Source organism: Ictalurus furcatus, chromosome 25 (assembly GCF_023375685.1).
Source record: "Ictalurus furcatus strain D&B chromosome 25, Billie_1.0, whole genome shotgun sequence".
Taxonomy (NCBI): Eukaryota; Metazoa; Chordata; class Actinopteri; order Siluriformes; family Ictaluridae; genus Ictalurus; species Ictalurus furcatus.
The window spans coordinates 8,178,132-8,198,484 of NC_071279.1; the positions used below are offsets into that span (position 1 = coordinate 8,178,132).

The 20,353-nt window shown below is 39.1% G+C and overlaps 1 protein-coding gene across 1 annotated transcript in view; it reads right to left on the reverse strand.

The window, feature by feature from the left end:
* Positions 1-268: 268 nt before the first annotated feature.
* The window catches only part of rhoj (ras homolog family member J), a 32,777-nt gene continuing 12,692 nt past the window's right edge, over positions 269-20,353 (reverse strand). Inside the window, exons 2-5 of the mRNA XM_053614784.1 lie at positions 12,096-12,154; positions 6,623-6,787; positions 4,005-4,100; positions 269-3,904 (exon numbers count right to left, since the gene is read on the reverse strand). Coding sequence (XP_053470759.1) covers positions 3,758-3,904; positions 4,005-4,100; positions 6,623-6,787; positions 12,096-12,154 — 467 coding nt within the window. The 3' untranslated portion in view covers positions 269-3,757. The remainder of the gene's footprint in view (positions 3,905-4,004; positions 4,101-6,622; positions 6,788-12,095; positions 12,155-20,353) is intronic.

The following is a 20,353-nucleotide window of genomic DNA, read 5'->3' on the forward strand; positions in this document are numbered from 1 at the left end:
TAACCCTCTAGAATTACACTACTGAACCTTTGTATAATAATAATAATTACAATACTTCAAAAATAGTAATCTTGTTTATATTAATGTGTGAATTCATTTAATATCTAATGCTTGAATCATTCTTTTCCATGAATCGTCTCTTATAGGTGATGGAAATTTTACCTTATAGGTCTCAAAATGTTCATCCCTACGAAATATTTGGAATATCTCGTGTTACATAATCATCTGCATTTCCTGAAGATCATGGGAAGAAGAAAAGTAAGCGATCTCATTTTCCTGCTTTATTTTCAGTAAATGTAATTTTTGATAGTACAATCCTTTTACCTAAATTGTAGATTATAAATGTAAAAAAACAGAAAAAGCTAATCGTTACAATGTCTTCATGCTATTATCACAGATGCTAGTTTACACATTTTTTGCATTTGAATTATATGCTAAAAAATAAATAAAACCCTTAATCCTCTTACCTTCAACCACTGAAACGCAAAATGCAGCCATTGTTAAAGAAACCTTGTTGTTAAAAAACAAACAAACAAACAAAAAAAAAACGACACCACCACTATTTTTTGCTGGTGGTGGGTTCTGGAACAAATATTAACCTCTACCAAAGTGAGGGAAAGGCCAGAGTGTGGAGAAAGAAAGGATCTGCTTGTGATCCAAAACATACAAGCTCATCTGTGAAACATGGTGGAGGTAGTGTCATGGCTTGGGCTTGCATGGCTGCTTCTAGAATTGGTTCACTAATCTTTCATGATGATGTATTTCATGATGGTAGAGAGCAGAATGAATTCACAAGTCTACAGAAACATTCTGTCTTCCGATTTACAGAGAAATGCATCCGATCTAACTTCATGCAGCCGGACAATGACCCGAAACACTGCCGTCTCAACAAAGGACTTTATCAGAGATGAAAAGTAGAAGGTTTTCGATTTGGCAGCATCAATCACCAGACCTTAACCCGGTTGAGCATGCATTTCACAAAAACACACAAACAAAAAAACATTATTTTTGCCAGAGATGGGTTCACCCATGTTTGAATGGTTTGAAAACTTAAATCGACAAGGGCTAGATGGCACTCCAATCATGGAATCTAAATTAAACATTTACAGCTCCTTGGTACAGCACAACTATCTCATAACAGTGATAAACTACTGTGCGTGATTACAAGTCTTAGTGTCTCATGGATGATGTCTAAATTGTCATAGCATGTTATGATTATATACTATCAGCATGGCACCGTATAATCTGCTGAAAAGAATTATGTAAAAGGCATCTTAAAGAAAGTTTGTTCTCAAGTTTTAATCACACCTGATCTGGACAAGCTATAAAATATATTTGAGAAGAAAAGCAGTTATACACCAAGTTTCAGAGTTATTAGATATAGTGATATAGTAACTAAAACTGCTGTCTTAATGTGTGATGTACAAACCAATACATATACAAATAAAAAGGAACTTCTCACCACATTCCAAATCAAAAAGGATACAAGAACACAGATAAAGTTATAATTAATGTTGCCAGGGCTAATGCTGGTCTTCTGTGTATGATTACAGTATACAATTTGTTGCATAGGATGATGTAAGGCACAGTGTCTGTAAAGAAGAAAATAAACTAACTCTGTGCTACATGGAAGGCATGTGGATTCAGGCTCATTCTTCCTGTGTGTACGGGGCCTCTCTCCTCATCTTCACAAGGAGGTGGCTCAATCCAGAAGTCCCTGAGGTGCCACTTAACAGCAACCACTGTACAACAAGGCAATTGGAATTTTATTGCCAGTGCAGGTGTGCATTTAAACAGCACGGAGTACAGATGTGTGTTTGGTGTCATTTCAGATGCTGGAAAGCTATAAGTGAATGTGAGAACGTGTCTGAACTTCAAGTTAAGGTCAAATGAGGAGGTGGATTTGGCAGAAGGGAGCAGTAAAACAGGATAGGACTGCTGTTGGAGATTACAACAGAGTGGACTTTTGGTAACATCTTGTGTCTTGTATGTGTTGACATATGTACAATTGTAAAGTGCAGACAATAAAAGCATCTGCTTCATGCCCTGAGGCTTTTCATAGCACCGCTATTGCAGAAGTGCCAACAAGAAAATCCAAGCAGGCAGAGAGAAGCAATTCTATTGGATCAAAAAAAGCCCTGGCGGTGGATGAGGTGGCTGATCTTTTTTTTAAAATGTGTGCCAAGAAAACAGCGAAGCAAAAATCTGTGTGTCCACTACGTTAATAATAAGCACCTCCTATAATTTATTTAACCAACCATAAACCACAGTCTCACTTTCTTCACAGATGCTCATGAATTCACAGATCAAAAGGTGAGATCAAATCCTGATGATGCCACAGCCATCCGTAAGCAGGAATAATTGTCCGTGCTTTCTGGGTGGGAAGGATGGGCATTACTGTCTGTCCCGTGTCCGTCATAGTGACATTAGCCAATAGAGGGCGTCTGTGAGGGCATGTATGCAGAACAGCGCAGACAGCACTTTCCTCCTATGTTATGTTATGTGGAGGTTAGTTTTCACATCTCTCAAAGGAAGCATGTTAGCGTCATCCTCCCCGGTTTCTTGGGAAAGTTAGCGAGTGGGTGGGGATTAGAGAGAAAATGGCACAAAAACAGCATGGTATTCAGGTGGCTCCTGTACTTCCATAGCAAGAAAACAAAATGCTATGGTTAAGCTGTAGACATTGGCACATCTGCTACGGAAAGAGTAGTTTCTGAAAGATTCTCTCATGAAAGCCTATAGAGAGATACTTGTGTATGAGAACATTTCAGTTGCGTAATTGTGTTTTAGGAGGCTGAGCAATTTACTGCGTAGCACCATTGGGTTTAAGTGTTGTTTGAAATATTCGTTTTAAACGGCCCTCTTGGAAACTAAACCGTGCTGTATCCCCATTTCTACCATTCCTGTTCTGTATCTGCGCTCCCTTTTGATGATTTGGCCAGCCTCCTGAGAATTTCCCTTATTAACTATCTCAGACCACGGCTGCAGAAAAGAGCATGTTATTGATCTGAGGCAAAAGCAAGGAAATCAGCCTTTACCGGACAATAGATTTTTCAACGTTTGATTCACGGACCTTTGAAAAGCTTATAATGTACGAACCTTCAAATAACTCATGGTTGGAAAACAAGATTTTTTTTTGTTACACTGTTAATTGGGGAAACTGCTCTGTGGCAATTCTGAGACCTGCATCCCTGACTAAAGCTTAAGGTGAGGAAGCAAACGGTCTTTGGCGTGAGCACAAACAGAAGGACTTGCGGTTGACTGAGGCACTTGTATTGAGCTTAAAGAAAGACCAATATAGTCATCTATATAGAGAGTTTTGAGTTTCCATATCTCAAAGGGAAACTCCTTTATCACACAGTCTGCATCTTAGGAGTTAAATGTAAGCAGAGCAGATATACACGTTGCTTTCATTTGTATCCACTCCAATTCAGTGAAGCATGGCTTGTTTTTTTAGTGTCAGTGTATGTGCGAGTCCAGGAAATGACAGAACATGTGAGAAAACAGCTGAAAATCCTCAAACCTGGAGGACAGAATATGATTAATACGGAACTGTAGTGAGATTTTCTCATTTTCATGACAATAGTGGTGATGCAGAATACACACAGAGCTGGAGGTGCTGAAAGCCCTCGGCTGTGTCTCATTTCCCCTCTTTGGGTATTGAAGGAACTTGGCTGTGTCTCATTCCTGCCTTAAATAGACTGGTTTCAGGATGTTTGCTGATGTTCACTGGGTGATATGCCTCATGGTGCGGTGATCATGCAATAGTACAGCAGCTCCTACATGATATACAGCACTTCTTCTGTTTCTTGGGGCTGAAGATTGTCAGGATGGCCTCGTCAAACACTGTCTTTAGTCCCTTCTGGGTCAGCGCTGAACACTCGAGGTAGCACTGCGCACCAATCTGCAGACACAACACAAAAACATGTACAAACATGACAGAGACTGTCGGTATGCATCTTCGGTAAGGTATGTTGGAGATGAGATGAATGAGATTTTCATACCTCTCTGGCCAGCTTGAGGCCTTGCTCGTATGTCAGTGGTTTCTCCTTCATTTGAAGCAAACGGGCCAGTGTCTTTGGATCGTCTCGCAAGTCAATCTGGAGCACGCAAAACAAAACGACCCAAACATCACAAATGAAAAATGTTGAAATACAGGCATAGCAAAATCCGTTATAGTAGGAATCAGCCTATAAAAGAGTTTATGCTGTCAATATAAAACAACTCGTTCTTAATTGTATGGATTTTGGACGTGAAGCATGTAATAAACACAATTCTATGTCTAATTGCTTTTTAAAAATCTGTCTTTACACATTTTTTTTTAAACAAACCATATCATCGCATCAGATGGTCGTCATTGAATTATGACCAATTTCCGTCATATGTTGATCGTTTCTGCTACAGTATTTTTTTCAAGGGTTTGATTCAACCTGTTCAAATACTGAAATACTGCAGAAATGGGTCCGCATTCGGACATCAGTCTGCCAGTGGACGACCCCTGATTTAGAGCACCAGTGCTTCTTAGTTCTTTGCGTGAACGAGGCCTTTTGTTTCTATGAAACCAGATATCATGGTCTCCAGAGAGCAACCATTCTTTCTACCATTAAACTGCAAACATTTTTAATTTGAAAAAACATAAAGGTAAGTCAGTTGTCTAATAATGCAGTGCCTAAATAGCTTTGAAGCCACCTGTAAGGAAATTGCAAGATTTGTTAGCCCTTACAAGTCACAAATAAAAATCGTAATTGTAAATAACATATACACTGCCCTCTGTCACGGTTTTCACATCAAGTTTTACAGTCTGCTGATGCACAGGATTCTGGGATATGCAGGACCGCATTCTGTACCAACATTTCATCTGGACATGACTCAAAGACTTTCTACCTTAGTAGGCAGCAGTTATGTTTTAGACACACTGATCATCTGTAGCTGACAGAAATTTCAAGGCCAGATTGAGGCCTGTAAAGCATCTGTAAATCCAGATTTCAGTATTACAGCAATGAAGACCTTTTATTTAACATCTACTTTTTTACTCGGTCATGGGGAATACTGCACAAGTCCTATAGCATGCTTGGCACTGTTTGGCAGTACCTGAAAACTTTTTGAAAACAGAAAACCTCCACATTTTGTTGGACCTGAAACTGCAATTGACTTAATTGGGATTTTTACTATTTCATTTACACAATCTGTCTAACTGAAAGTACAAAATATAAAAGGTGCATCTAAAAAAAAAAAAAAAATAGAATATTGTGGAAAAGTTCTTTTTTCCCCTGTAATTTAATTAAAAAAGTGGAACTTTCATATATTCTAGATTCATTACACATAAAGTGAAATATTTCAAGCCTTTTTTTGTTTTAATCTTGATGATTACGGCTTACAGCTCATGGAGATCAAAAATCCAGTATCTCAAAATATTAGAATAAAGAATTTATAATAGAGAAATGTCGACCTGAGAAGAGCTCTAATCAGATAATTAACTCAAAACACCTGCAAAGGTTTCCTGAGCCTTTAATCTCTCAGTCTGGTTCAGTACACACATTGGAATAATGTGCTCTGGACAGATGAATCAAAGATAGAGTTGTTTGGCCACAGTAACAGCAGACATGTTTGGCGCAGACCAAAGACAGCTTTTCAGGGGAAGCACCTCATACCAACTGTGAAGCACGGTGGTGGAAATGTTATGGTTTGGAGTTGCTTCGCTGCCTCAGGGACTGGACAACTTGCATTCATTAATTCAACTATGAATTCTACATCATATCAAATAGTGCTTTAAGATCATGTGTAACCATCTGCCCATTATCCTTTCAACGGGATCCTTAGCACACTAGCAAATCCACCAATGAATGCCCCAAAAAGAAGAAATGGAGGGTTATGGAATGGCCTAGTCAAAGCCCAGATTTGAATCCCATTGAAATATTGTGGGGGATTTGGAACAGTCAGTACATGCAAGAAAACCCTCAAACATCTTGCAACTGAAAGAATATTGCATGGAAGAGTGGTCAAAGATTCCAGCAAGCCTTGTGGACAATTATGCAAAATTCCTACAAGAAATAATTTCTGCTAAAGTGGGCAATACTAGCTTCTGAGGACAAGGGTGTACTTACTTTTTCCACAGAAGAATATCACATCTGATGATATGTCTGTTGAATAAATTATTAAAAAAAGATTTTTTTCCTCGTGGTTTTGTTCAAGTATATCAACTTTATTAATAGGCGCTGTTTCAAAGAGGACCAAATGTTTGCTTGTACAAATATGTCAAAAAAGCCAATTTCCATGGGGTGTACTTATTTTTTCACATGACTGTACATTCCCCCCACATATCAATATTATGAGGCACGAGCCCACATCTGGCATCCCTTCTTCCTTTTCATCTTCACCTGATGAGCTTTGACAATTTAATCAAAAGTTATACTCCTGAAATATAACATTTACCATGTACACTGATGACGTCCTTAAGACCGCTGTAATAACCGTTTCGAACTAAGAAGTGGAATTTTATATGGCGAACACAGACGAGCGGAGTGATACACACAGTGAAACTTTCCAGTGAGGTCATACTAAATATAAATATATACATGGTATATACAAAATTGTAAAAGAAAATCGCATACGTGGTACTCACCTGTGTGCCTATGAGGATGTATGGCACATGAGGCATGCAGGACTTGAGCTCGGGAACCCACTCCTCCTGCACATTGTAATATGAGGCCGGGTTCACCACGGAGAAGCAGATGAGGAACACGTCAGTGTTGGGGTAGGAAAGGGGCCGCAGCTGGTTGTAGTCTTCCTGTAACGACAGACGTTCAAACAGGAGATGACAAGAAGTGAAATCCATTTTTCATTCAAAGCATGTCTACTGTTGAAAAACCTTACAGTACAAGAGAAAGGTGAAAATGAAATATATTCTACACAATGCATTGTACAATTAGAAAATTCCTTTTCCTAAACCTTTGGCTATGCTGGATTCCCTCTATATGTACACACTGGCAACTTAAATATGATGCAATTATCCAACCAGCCAATCATGTGGAAGAAATGCGATGCTTAAAATCATGCAGATTAGGGGTATATCTCTTTAGTGCTCAAAACATTTATATCCTTGTATTCTGATTACGTATTTTGTATTTTGTCTAGACCTGACATGTAACAGAAATATGATTTTATTTATTTATTTTTCTCCCCACACAAAAACTTAGAAAAAGAAGAAACACTTTGTTGGTGATTTTTGCTGAAATCTGGCAACGTATGAGTTGACAACCCACCGGAAACTGAAGTGAAAATGGACAGATGAAGACTGGAAACAGACCAGGCAACATTTTGCCAATCTTGCCCAGTTTCAGCGCACCTGTGGCCACTGTTTCCTCAGATTCCTGCTCTTGGCTGGAACTCAATGTGGTTTTCTGCGGTTGTAGTCAATCCACCTCAGGGTTCGGTGTGTTCTGCTTTTCTGCTCACAATACTTGTAAAAAGTGGTTATTTTAGTAGCCTTCCAGTCAGCATAAACCAGTTTGGCCATTCTCCTCTGACCTCTCTCATCACCAATCTGTAGAACTGCTGCTCACTGGATGTTTTTTCTTTGTTTTTTTGCACCATTCTGTGTAAACTCGAGACTGCTGTGTGTGAAAATCCCAGAAGATCAGCAGTTTCTGAAATGCTCAAACCAACCCTTTTGGCACCAGCAATCATGTCAAGGTCAAAATCACCAAGATCACATATTTTCCCCATTTTGATGTTTGATGTGAGCATTAAGTGAAGCTCTTGACCTGTATCTGCATGATTTTATACACTGTGCTGTAGCCACATGTTTGGTTGATTGGGTTACTGCATGAGTGATTAGGTGTAAAAGGTGTTCCTAATATAGTGGCCGGGGTGTATGCAAATCTCTAAATCTAAATACACAAACATGTTTGCAACACTTTTTTTCAAATTTATTTTACATGGCAACATGAGAGCACTGTGCTAATACCAGTTTTTCATGATGAGAGCCAGACCCTTCACTGCTCAAGTGCAATTGATCTCAGAGTAAGTGACCATTATCAGAGAAGAGCCCTGTGAAAAACACAATCCTCGTTTGCTCAGTGCAGCGCAGCACATGGAGGAAAATCAGTGTGTCTGCACAGCAGACGTCATAGGCACGGGGTCTGACTGTTGTCTACTCCCTCACCACAGATATTAGCTGCATGAGAACTGCTTAATGAACTGTGGGAATGTTTGGTTTCTATGACTACATGCTACAGATGTTAAATGGTATTACACCCAGTTGAGTTTTAAATCAAGTTGAGATTTAAAATCTCCTAGTTTTGGATAGGACAAGATTTGGCTTGCACATAAACCGTGTCAGGTCACACTCATGTCATCCAAAACCATGAATCTGAGGCTATCACGGGCACAGACTCACCCAAACTGGACAGTGGACGACTGGAAAAATAACAGGTGATTAGAAAAAAAACAATCTTCAACTGTCCGTTTTGGGTAAAGCCTTGTTCACACAGGGACGGTTTTCGCAGTGTGTGTTTTTGTGTTCACACCCAGGCGTTAAACAGGAGCGATGTGCTGAATGAGAGTGTAAATATCACTCCCTGACAGTAGACGGCGCTTATTGAAAAGCAGAATTACCCTGGAACACAAGGTGGCACTGCACAACTTTCTGTTTTTGACACCCGCTTATCACTGAGAAAGAATAAGTGAGACAGTATTTATGTCTTTGAGCCGTTCACACACTTTTTGTGAACTTGCTAAAGCACGTATGCACTTTTGTGAAATGTAAGGTATTTGGTGATTTGGCCGCTGCAACAAATACTTCTTTAAAGCTAAATCCTTAAAGTTCTCATTTTAAACAATATACTCTTTTTAAATTAGTAATGATTTGAATTATATCAAAGTCACAGCAATAGCATTCACATACTTATGGGAAGATCCAGATTATTATTATTATTTTTATCTTTTTTTGGGAGGGGGTGGGTATAAGGAAACTATTGTTGTGCCTAAAAATGTTAATGTTCCTGCAAATTGTTGACTAAGAATAGTCTTTTTCGTGGTTAATATGATAATACAACGACGCAATAATGGGACACTTAGTTATTTGAATAAGAGGTCGAGAATACTTATATGCATATATATGCCAGGTGCAAAATAAATACAATGGACTATCAATCAGCGGATTATCATTTGCAGAGAAGAGACAAAGAAACAAACAATGCTATTTAGTGTAGAAAGCAACACTGAAAGAATTAAATGGATCACTTAGAATATATGCTTGCAGTGTGGTCAAAAAATTGTCACAACATAATAAATACTCGTATTTATAGTATTAAGTGTGTAACTTTGAATCTGGTGCTTTCAGATGACACCTTGTTTATGTGTGTAGGCAGAAGGATTTATCAGCAGTGAGCATTTTATTTCGGGTGTGTCACTTATGCACTCAGTAAAATGGTGGGTGCTGGAATCTTCTTTTTCGTCAGTAAGACAGTCTTGAATTTGAGCGCCATCAAGTTGAAGTTCAGCGGCTCCGAGCATGTTTATGAAAGCACAAATCTCATTGGTTGGCCGGTTTTTGATGCGCTTCGTAAAAAAACCCCAGAACCCCACGACGTTAAAAAAAATTGCCGCTTTGACACCACACGTTTTACACCTGGGTGTGAAAACACTCCCACTGACAGCCACTGGGGCGTTAAACGGACCGTTTTTCATGCTGTGAAAATCATGTTGGTGTGAACAGGGCTTAAGTCTGTGCCCATGACAGACTCAGATTTCTGTTCTTGGCTGACAGGAGTGGAACCTGATGTGGTCTTCTGCTATTGTAGCTCATCCACCTCAAAGTTCGATGTTTTGTGCATGCTGAGATGCTTTTCTGCTCACCACGGTTCTATAAAGAGCGATTATATGAATTACCATATCCTTCCTGGCAGGTCAAACCAATCTGGATGTTTTCATCTGACCTCTCTTATCAATAAGGTGCTTCCATCCACAGAACTCTCACTCACTCAATGTTTTTCTCTCGCACCATTCTATGTAAACTCTAGAGGCTGTTATGTCCCAGGAGATCCGCAGTCTCTGAAATACTCAAACCAGATGAGCTCTGACACCAACATCCATGTCACAATCAGAGTCAGAGTTAATGTGAACATTAACTGAAGCTCTTGACCTGTATCTGCATGATTGTTTGCATTGCACTGCTGCCACATGATTGTGATCGGTTTCTGTTATTTCTACTGCAGTGAAGTTAGTTACATGGATGTACGTTCACTTTATTAGGAAAACCTAATTAGCCAGTGTCTTCAAACTCCAAACAGTGGTCCAATATTCTTTCATATGAGAAACCATATAATGTCTTGTGACGATTAATAATACCATGTGGAAATAAACTTTGAACAAGAGCTACAGGCGGGTGATTAAGGAAAAAATGCTAGCTCTGTTATGCTGTGAAGAGAATTTTGCTGGCATGGTTTGGGTCCACTTGTCCCCTTTAGAGTCACTGCAAATCAATACAAAGTTATTCTGACTGATCTCTTTTGTCCTATGATGAAACATTTCTATGTTGATGGGAGCGATCTGTCCCATCCACAAGGTACAAGGGTTAAGGAGTATGAAAATCATACATGTATATTAGGGGTGTAATGCACTGGCTTTATCTGTATCTGTTTAGTCCTTAAAATAGTCAGATATTCATATCCGACTTCGTACACAGATGGGCATGGTCTTTACCGGCATGGTCTATACCCCTACCCACCTAACCCCCCTTTATGGTGAATTATCATGCTGGAAGTAACCATTAGAAGATGGGTAAATTGAAGGGATGCACATGGTCAAATAGGCTGAGGCATTCAAGCGATGATTGGTATTAACAGGCCCAAAGTGTGCCAAGAAAACACTCTTCTTCTTCTTCACAGTCTTCTGCTATTGTAGCCCATCCGCCTCAAGGTTCGACATGTGCATTCTGAGAGGCTTTTCTGCTCACCACAATTGTACAGAGTGGATATCTGAGTTATTGTAGCTTTTCTGTCAGCTCGAACCGGTCTGGCCATTTCCCATGACCACTCTCATCAACAAGGCATTTTCGTCCGCAGAACTGCCGCTCACTTTATATGTCTTATTTTTATTGGCTGATTAGATAACTGCATGAATGAGTAGGTGTACAGATGTTCCTAATAAAGTGCTGACTGAGTGTATATGCTGCCCTGTACATATTGCACAAACATCACGGGCTATATAAATAACAGCAGCTCTATGAATAAAAGCATTTCAATTGTTTGTACAGAAATATGGTAGAGATATGTTTGGATTTTGGAGCTCAGGATGGAAACCACTGATGGAAAAAACGTGATGTGTACACCAAGTGTATCATCCAAACACCAAGTCAGGGAATGTCTTTTGAAAGAATGATATTCATCCCTCCAGTACCGTTATAGAGATGTGTAAAATCTACGCAAAGGTGTTTTGATAGGTTGTCGTAGACAAACAACTTAATAAGACATTGTTTTTTCCCCCCGCTACATTATACCTGTTGCTTTTAATTTGTTGCCTGCCTGTAGATCCCAGCTTGGACCTCATTTGTAGAATTAATACTTAATCAGCATTTTTGTTCCTGCTATCATCCCATCCAGTGAATATGTGCTGCTTGTTGTATTAGGTCTCCCATTACGGTATTTGCAGACTGTAGCCAACAAGCACGCAGCAGTTTGAGTCGATAACACCTGACAGCTTCCCTCTCTTCCAGATGGATGTAGGCTGCATAATATTGTGTGCGCCTTTCTCATGTGTTCCCTATTATAAGCCATCTGAAGAAGCTAATTTACATTGGAGATATTGAGTTATTTGATACAAAGCAATAAAACCACCAATAACAGTTAGACGATGAAGGGAACCAGCCCAGAGTGATCTATTAGAGAAACAGCTAAGGTCATTTATCAGCATGTCAAAACTGTCCAAATGTCTTTTGCAAAATGCGCATGTCTAACAAAACATGCCCTTCCTTAGGTCTGAATATACTGTATACGTTATTAGTGAAATTCTGGGCTTTGAGAATACTTTATATGTTTTCATGCACCGTGCTACACAAGTGATTCATGTAAATGATGTAATGACTTGTGACTTACCTGCCCAGCTGTATCGTACAACCCCAACAAGTGCTGTCTGCCAGATACTGTAATATTTACTGTAAAAGAAGCCACATGATAATGATGAGTTCATCTATATTTAGGAATTGCAAATAAAATACATGGGTATTTTACCCATACTGGGTAAACTGAAGACCTACCTCTTGAATGAATGAATGAATAAATGTAAAGAAATGAATATATGAATATGAATATTAAAAAACCTTGCCCTTACAAAAAAATTAATAAATAAAAAAAACGCTACTGGAATCCTGCAGGATTTTCATTTTTCGGCAGGATGTCTGCTGGTATCTTGTAGGAATAATGAAATGCTGCAGGACACACTGACAAACCGTGCAGGATAGTCCTATAGGTTTTAAAATGAAGCCTTCAGAACAATAGAAAAATGCACAAGGGAAAAATCCTGCTGCACACCTCCTGCAGAAATAAAATACTTTAGTCATGAAGGACTCGGTTGAGTAATTGAATCGGTTGAGTCATTGATTCAGTGAGTCATTCACACGCATAAAAAAAAGATGCCAGTAAACGAATCTTTTTCGAGAAAACATTCGATTCACTGAGATGACGTCACTCTTTGGCACCGTAGTCACACAGGTATTCGAACGCACAAATTCAACTGTCGCCGACCGTCGTGTTTCCCCTCGATGTATCATACAGGATACAAGCACACGTCATGTCGTGTAGAATAGTTCCACAGTAAGTGTGTGTTTTAAATAGACCTGCTCATTTTCTGGGATTTCTACAGGAAAATGAGCTGAAAGTCCTGTAGGATATCTGCATGATATTCCTGCAGGATTCCTGTAGGGGTTTTTTTTTTGTAAGGGGAACAACAAAACCCATTGTTTTTGTTGCTGTGCCAACTTGTAGTAGCTTCATAGTATTCTTCGACAAGCATGTGTGTTCTAGCATGAGGTTATGTTTTTGTGGAGATTACTGAATACATCCAACTGACAGCAGAAGCTTGTGACCATAGATTTATGTGGGGCAGAACGACATTAAATAACATAGCCTCAAACTACGGCTGGACGATATGACCTAAAATCTAAACCTCGATTAATTGAACATTTTACCTCCATTACGATTAATGAACGATTATTTATTTATTTTTATTTTTTCTGCCCACATAGTTTACTGACAAAGTTTATACTGTAAATATGGTCAACTATTAAAGGTGGGATATTTTTTTCTAATGAAAGCGTGCATTTCTTATCTTTATGGTTTTAAAATAATTGAAGGAAACACAAACTATTAAACTATATAAACAGTCGTCCTACTTGAGCAGAGATCAGATGTAGCTGTAAAGTGCAGCCTTCAGTTCAGTAGCTATCTTTTTATGACTTGTTTTGTACATGTTAGCCAGCGCAGTTTGGGTAAAATATGGTTGCGATGGCACAGTGTATCTTCTGTCGAGTTTTAATGAGGTGTTTAAACCCACTGTTGCTATGGGAGCCATATCATTTGCGATGTAGTAACAAATGGCATCAGTTACTTCTTTCCATCTTCTTGAATCCTTTTCATATTGTGTAGCATTCTTTAAATGCTTGTGTTATTGACACCTGCTTTTTGGAGACTCTTGTTGCTGGGCAGTTTGTCAGTCTCTCTTTTTTTTAAGCAATGCACTGTTCATATTCGGTTACGTGATTGTGCTCCGAGTGTTGAAACAGATTGGTGGTATTACGTTTGGTCGCTGAAACGGTTTTTCTGCAATGTTTACATTTGAAGTCATTTTGTTCGGTGTCGTCTTTACTGAAGCCAAAATGCGTCCAAACGAGGGACACCGCGTTTTTCTGTGGTATAAGCTGCTCCTGTTGCTCAGTTGACTCAGTGTTAGAGTTCACCTCCATGTTGCTTCCATGCCGCTGACTGGATGGGGCGGAGTCACGTGACTACACACGTGGTAGTATGTTTTTCAGGGGAAAGTAATGACAGGATTAAAAAAAAACAAAAAAAAAACAAAATAACCGACAAGAGCAAATTACATCAGGTAGAGGTTCTAAATTTCGGTTTCGATTACTTTTCGAATAACCGTCCAGCCCTATCTCAAACTATTTCACGTTGAGACTGAAGCTATGGGCTACTGGCTAAAAAATATTATTATTTTTGAGTAACCCTGTAATAGGCAGTTGAGTCTTAAATGAACAAATGACATACACCAGTTTTCAGTGACAGAACAGAAGGATGTAGTCGGGTCTAAATGCCAGCTCCCCAAGCCCTGAGGAACAGGCTAAGAAAAAGCCAAACAGTACAATTCCCTTAGTTGATCAAAGTAAACATGTCTGATATAACACTGATACCTCACTGATTTAATTTGCCTCGTTTATCTCGTCGATCTTTTCGATGCACGCATTTTTCAATCTCGGCTAACCGTGGTGCAACTGGTGCTTCATAGTCTCTGATTGCTAATAATTGCACTCCAAAGACACATTCACATCCTAGCTAGTTAGTGAAATTGCTAGATAATAGTGTAGATTAAACATGCTAATCACATCCTTTCTAAATCAGGGGAAGGACTGAAAACTGTGCACGAAAAAGACTGTTCATTTTGATAACCTACTATCAAATGGACTTTTAAAGAATAATTTAGCTGTGTTTGATAGAGCAGATGTGGTTCCTGTCGTCATTGTCACCATGTGCTAGACGGATATAGAAAAGCTAACATCAGTAACTGTCCTGGCTGCTGCTCCTCCTCCACTCACAAACAACACTTTCATAGAACGAGAGAATCTTGCCCCAGTAAGCCCCTGTAAGTCATTACTGTAGTTCCCATTCTTGAAAATATGGCTCTCTATGGCTCTAAAAAGGGGCAGTGAGTGTGCTGCCCCACAATTATGCAACATCTATAAAGGTGACCAAATCAATAGAACATTGACTTATATTTTCACTGGACACTTAAAATCTATGGAGGAATGAGGACTTTATGAAGATTAAGATTTGTTGAAAGGCTTATATGGTTGGGCTGTGCCCCACCTGCCCCTGTGGAGGAGCCGCCAGTACCTACTGGTTACACTGTTGAATACAGATTGCTTTTGGTTGTTAAGTGCATCTATTTTTTATTAAAAATCACGTCATCTATGATTTAAATGCACAGGTGATCTTCTCTGTCTCATCACTTTGTACTTGCACATTGAAGACAAGTGGTGTAGAAACAGTATACATCCTGGTGGGTGATGAGGGGATAATAGGACAGTTGTGTTGCCATGACTAAGAAGAAAATAGCCAAACACACCATGCTTTTTATGCTTATGCTGTCAGTAAAGAAACAAGGGTGTGTGCTGAGCACTCTCTTGGCTCTTTGACAATATACAGTAGCTTCCACTGCACCGCAACGCACCATGTTTCGTCATTTTGGATTTGCACACTGAAAACAAATGGTGTGCAAGGACAAAAAAAAAACACAAAACAATCATTTAACGTTAATGTCATGGACCACAAAAACGATATTTTCCTAGTAAGTGTGTGTTAATGACAAAGTTGCTTAAGACAGAGTTAAGCTGAGTATCTGCAACAGCAAGTCAGCCAGGTAGATACTGCAGGTTTACTCAGGAGGGCGATTTAAACACGAGAGAGGCTACAACCTAGCTAATAATAGCTAATAACAGCTAATAACAGCTAATAATAGTTAATAATAGCTAATAACAGCTAATAACAGCTAATAATAGCTAGACAGTTTCTTGTTTAACATGCTGTACATATGCTAGAATAATACAGCCTTTTTGGGAATGTCAGCAGAACTAATAATGAACTAATAAATGACTGCTTCTGAAATTGTTGTAATTTACACTGTAGCAAAAAGGATTGAAAGAAACACAAACTATACAGACAGATGAAAAGATACTGTGTCTCAAAGGATCATCAATATCACCTGGAAAAGTTCTACATTTTATCAACGTGACTAAATGCAGACTAACAGGGCTTAGTGCAACGTTCGGGAAAAGAGCCGGAGTCAGCTCCTGTCTCACGAGAGCCGTGAATAACACCTGGAGCTATAATGACAACTTCTTTGTCTTTCTTGAATTCCAAATGAATAGAATTGTTATTCGACACTGTTAACTCTGATCCGCTTTAGGGAAAACTCTTTAATCCTTTCACTCTGTTCTGCTTTCATAACTGAGAATAGTTTGGTTAGGGAGGGAGTGATAAAACATTTTTCTGACAGTAATGCCAAGTGTTTTCCGAAATGTTTAAAGTAAACCAAAACCACTGTTGATGAAACATGTTATCTTCTCAGAATTGACCGTTTAGCCAGCTGTAGAGGCTGGAAATGGGCTGGACTTGGAATGAGACCGCTGTTGATAGTTGAAGATGTTTAGTTTTAAAAGTGTTATATGGAAGGGCATTGTGTGTGTGTGCGTGTGTGTGTGTAAACAATATGCATCCTTGTGGTTGATGAAGGGATAAGAGGGCAGTTGTTTTGCTACAATTAAGAGGAAAATGACCAGACACATCCATGCTTTTTTTTCCTCCCTTTTTTCCCCTTTTCTTTTTTTTTTGCCTTTGCTGTCAACAAACAAAGAAACAATTGTGTCAGCTGAGAACTTTCCTGTCTTTTTAACTACACACTATGCTGTCTCCATGTTCCCTAGAGGTTTCACTCTGGGTATTGACTCTATCTCAATGCCTGTAAAAGGCAATACAGTAATTTAAATATCCCCCACTAATGTGCAGTAGTAACGAGCTGAAATGCTAAAAGCTCCACAGGGCTGGTGAGACACAGCAGTAAAATGAAACTTCCCTGCAGATCATGTCATTATGTCAAGCATTATTGTATCCCTTGGCAGCATGTGGTATAATCTTGAAAAATTAGAGACATAATTGATGTGTGACTATGTGCTGCGTGAGGCTACAGAGCACGTCAGAAATTCAGATCAACTCAGTCATGTCTTATACCTACTGGCACGACTACTAATCTTGCTGCTAAATTTAGCCTCCTGTACTAATGCAGACAAGAGTTCGATCCCAAATACTGCAGGCAACAGCATGCTGAACAGCACCGAGGCAGTGAGGAAGTGCTGAACTCTGCTTCTCAGGCACTTCTGCACTTCGGAGGTTATCAATTTCTTGGAGAAGGACCGAAGGACTGCAGCTGTAGCTGAAAAGACTGGTAAAGAGTTTGGGGGGGAGGGGTGTTTAGGTAAAACTGAAGCAGCGTTTCATTTAGATGTGCTTTGTAACTGAATCTCTGTTGCAGTGTATCAGCTGTTCCTGACGGCTCCCTATAGGAGCACTGCTTGCCTCCTGAGACAGTCTGACTAAATAAGGAGTAGACTGTTGACACACACTATCTTCCTCTCTTGGGTCCCCCTTCACTGTTTCTTGCCTGTCAGTGAGGCAGGAAAAGGATAAAGACGGAGAGGAAGAAAGAGGGAGGAAAAATCTTGTGGTTATCTGGGGGTGGTAGAGGGGCTCTCAGCTGTTCCATCCGGTCAGCTGCCTCTCGTCATGGGGCCTGCCGTTTTACTCCACAGCTTGGAGAGAGACGCGTGGTGTTGTTCCAATCATCCCCCTCCAGCCGAAAACGTCCACACATGTTGTGTAATGTGATTCGGGGTGTGGATAAGTCTCCAGGCCTCGTACAATGTGGCTCTGTGTAATACGAGTATGTTTAAAAGGCACCATGGCTTCTTTAGCTGACCAACCCAGTCAGAGGATAGCACAATAGATAAAAAGCTTTGAACAGTGCTATTAGTGTAAGTGGGAAAATCCCTGACATTCCAGTACAGTATCAACCACTATAATGTGTATAAATCTGATTATTGCATATACTGTATACTAAATATATTTCATACACTTAAAGAAAATGTTTTTTTTTCTTTAAGTGTATGAAATATACAATGTGAGTATGGAATATTTTGCAAATTCCAAAAACTGTTTTTTTTTGTTGTTGCAGTTTTTATTCTTCATGCTAATACTACTGTCAGTGCCATCATGCCATCATGCTTGTCATCTCATAGTTCTTGTAGATCTCTAACTTGCCAAGCCAAATCTTTTGGCAAGCCAAGCTGAATAGAGTGGTGCAGGGATGACGTCTTTTTCTAGGCCGACCCAGAAGTTAGCATCACGCTAGTTCCCTCGACAAAAAGCCAAAATGATTTTTCAGTTGTCTTTTGAATTATTGCAGAAAATAAGCTCTGTGACCAACAAAAGTTTATGATACTTACACTTTTTGTTCATCAAGATAATCTTCACAAATGAACACAACTTTTATGAATTTTGAAGCCTAAATACAATCGTCAGATGTAAAAAGCTAAAGTTTGGCTATAAACAAACTACACCTTGTTCGCATGACTTCAACGTCACCACCGATAAGCTTATGACAATTCCATCCATCCATCCATTGTCTATACCACTTATCCTACAGGGTCGTGGGGAACCTGAAGCCTATCCCAAGGAGCATGGGGCACAAGGCGGGACACTTTAGATTACGACAACTCTTTCAATCTTTGTTTTAAAAAAAACACTACAATTGGAAAATACTATAAATTGAGAAATCTACAAGTTGGAAAGTTTGAGTTGGAAAAGTTTGCAAGAGCGCAAGTATAAACACAATGAAGCTGTAGTAGATGAGTTTTTCCTGTTTGGCATGATGACGTTTAATGTCCCCGACAACCTCTGTAGTCCCATTTAGCCACTTGTTAGCAATGCCTTTTTCAAGACATGTAAAAGCTTTTAAAAAATCACGAATAACTGAATAGAATAAGACATGAAAATATCTTGAGCTTGTGTTAACCATAGACCTTATTTCAGGCATTTAACCCAAAAACCCATTCAAAAATCCCATTGACTTCGGGACGATGGGACCGGAAGTTCTAAAATGCTAACTCATTTCCTGGTTTTAGGACTCATTCGTGCAGCACTCTATAACTTGGCACAACGGTATTGTATAGCTGAATTGAATTATGGGACTTTAAGTCCAGTTTCAACTACTTCTGTGTTGGATTTCTCATTAGTGTGAAATTGAATGTCAATGGAAAATGGTCACTAAGAAAAGAAGCTCTTGCTCTTTTGTTTATAGGTGCTGACAGCGAAACCTGTGCTGGATCCCTTATGGCTGAGCATAACAACTACTAACTTCTGACGGAATACTGAAAATACAGCACCAATCAACAAATTAGCCCTAGCTAAACACATCACAAATATTTCAATATACTGGTATCGTACTTTGGCATCATATGTGTTTTAGGGTGGAGTTTTCTGAATAATTTAAAAAAAGAATGTGATCAGTATTACTATTACTTTTCATTAGAATTATGATAACATCACTACTTTTGAAACCAAATAGCTATTTTATTGAGCTATTTTATTTTATTTACTTAACTCCATCTCGTTATGTATTTCTTGATGCAGCTTGGCAGGTAACATATCATCTGGAATTTACTGGCAAATATTGTTTTGGGGATTTCTTCTGATTAAAAATTGCACCAATGACAGAGACAAGCTTTTTTTTTCTTTTTTCCTCTGTCCTGGTATATTTGTGCCCAGTTACAAATGAATGATTTTAGAAGGTATACATGCACTTGATAACACGATTACTAGACTCAAATGCAGATGCCTTCTTGATCATCACTCTTGAAGTGATCATTTTATTTAATCTTATTTAAAATGTAGTAAAGAATTCCATTTCTTCCTCGTCTGTGGCAGACAGTCACGACAGTCATCACTGGGGTTCAATAATCATGCAATATGCATGCACAGGGTGATCCAAATTTTTGTTCAGTTGTTCTGCTGTATTTCTTTCCTTCATGTGTAAGGAACACAGTATTTCACGCTGTTTGAATGAACACAAGCATCCATACCGGTGTAGAAACTCGGAGTAAAAAGTAACACTCTACGCTCTTCCAATATGTATATGGAAATCTATTTTCTGTTTAATAACCGACAGAGTCTTTAGGGATGTTGTATTTTAGTACAGTTGATTAAACTGCCTGAGAGCGAAACCCAGGTCAACTGAGAGCACAATCGCTGCTAATTATGCATATTAATCAAATCATGTCTGTGAAGCTGTACTCAAACCATAACAAGGCAAAGCTTTTGATTAGCCGTGTACTGCCTTCGCTTACAAACACACTTCACCAATGTGAACAAGGGACTGTAGAAGGCAACTATAAGGGGATGCTTCTTGGAAATAGAAACGAATGCGAAATTAGTGATAATTAGTTTTTCTATTTGGCAGTTGTTTTGTTTTGTTTGCAAACCTGTGCCTTTTGACTGTACACAGACGCACAGCCGGAACGAGTGTG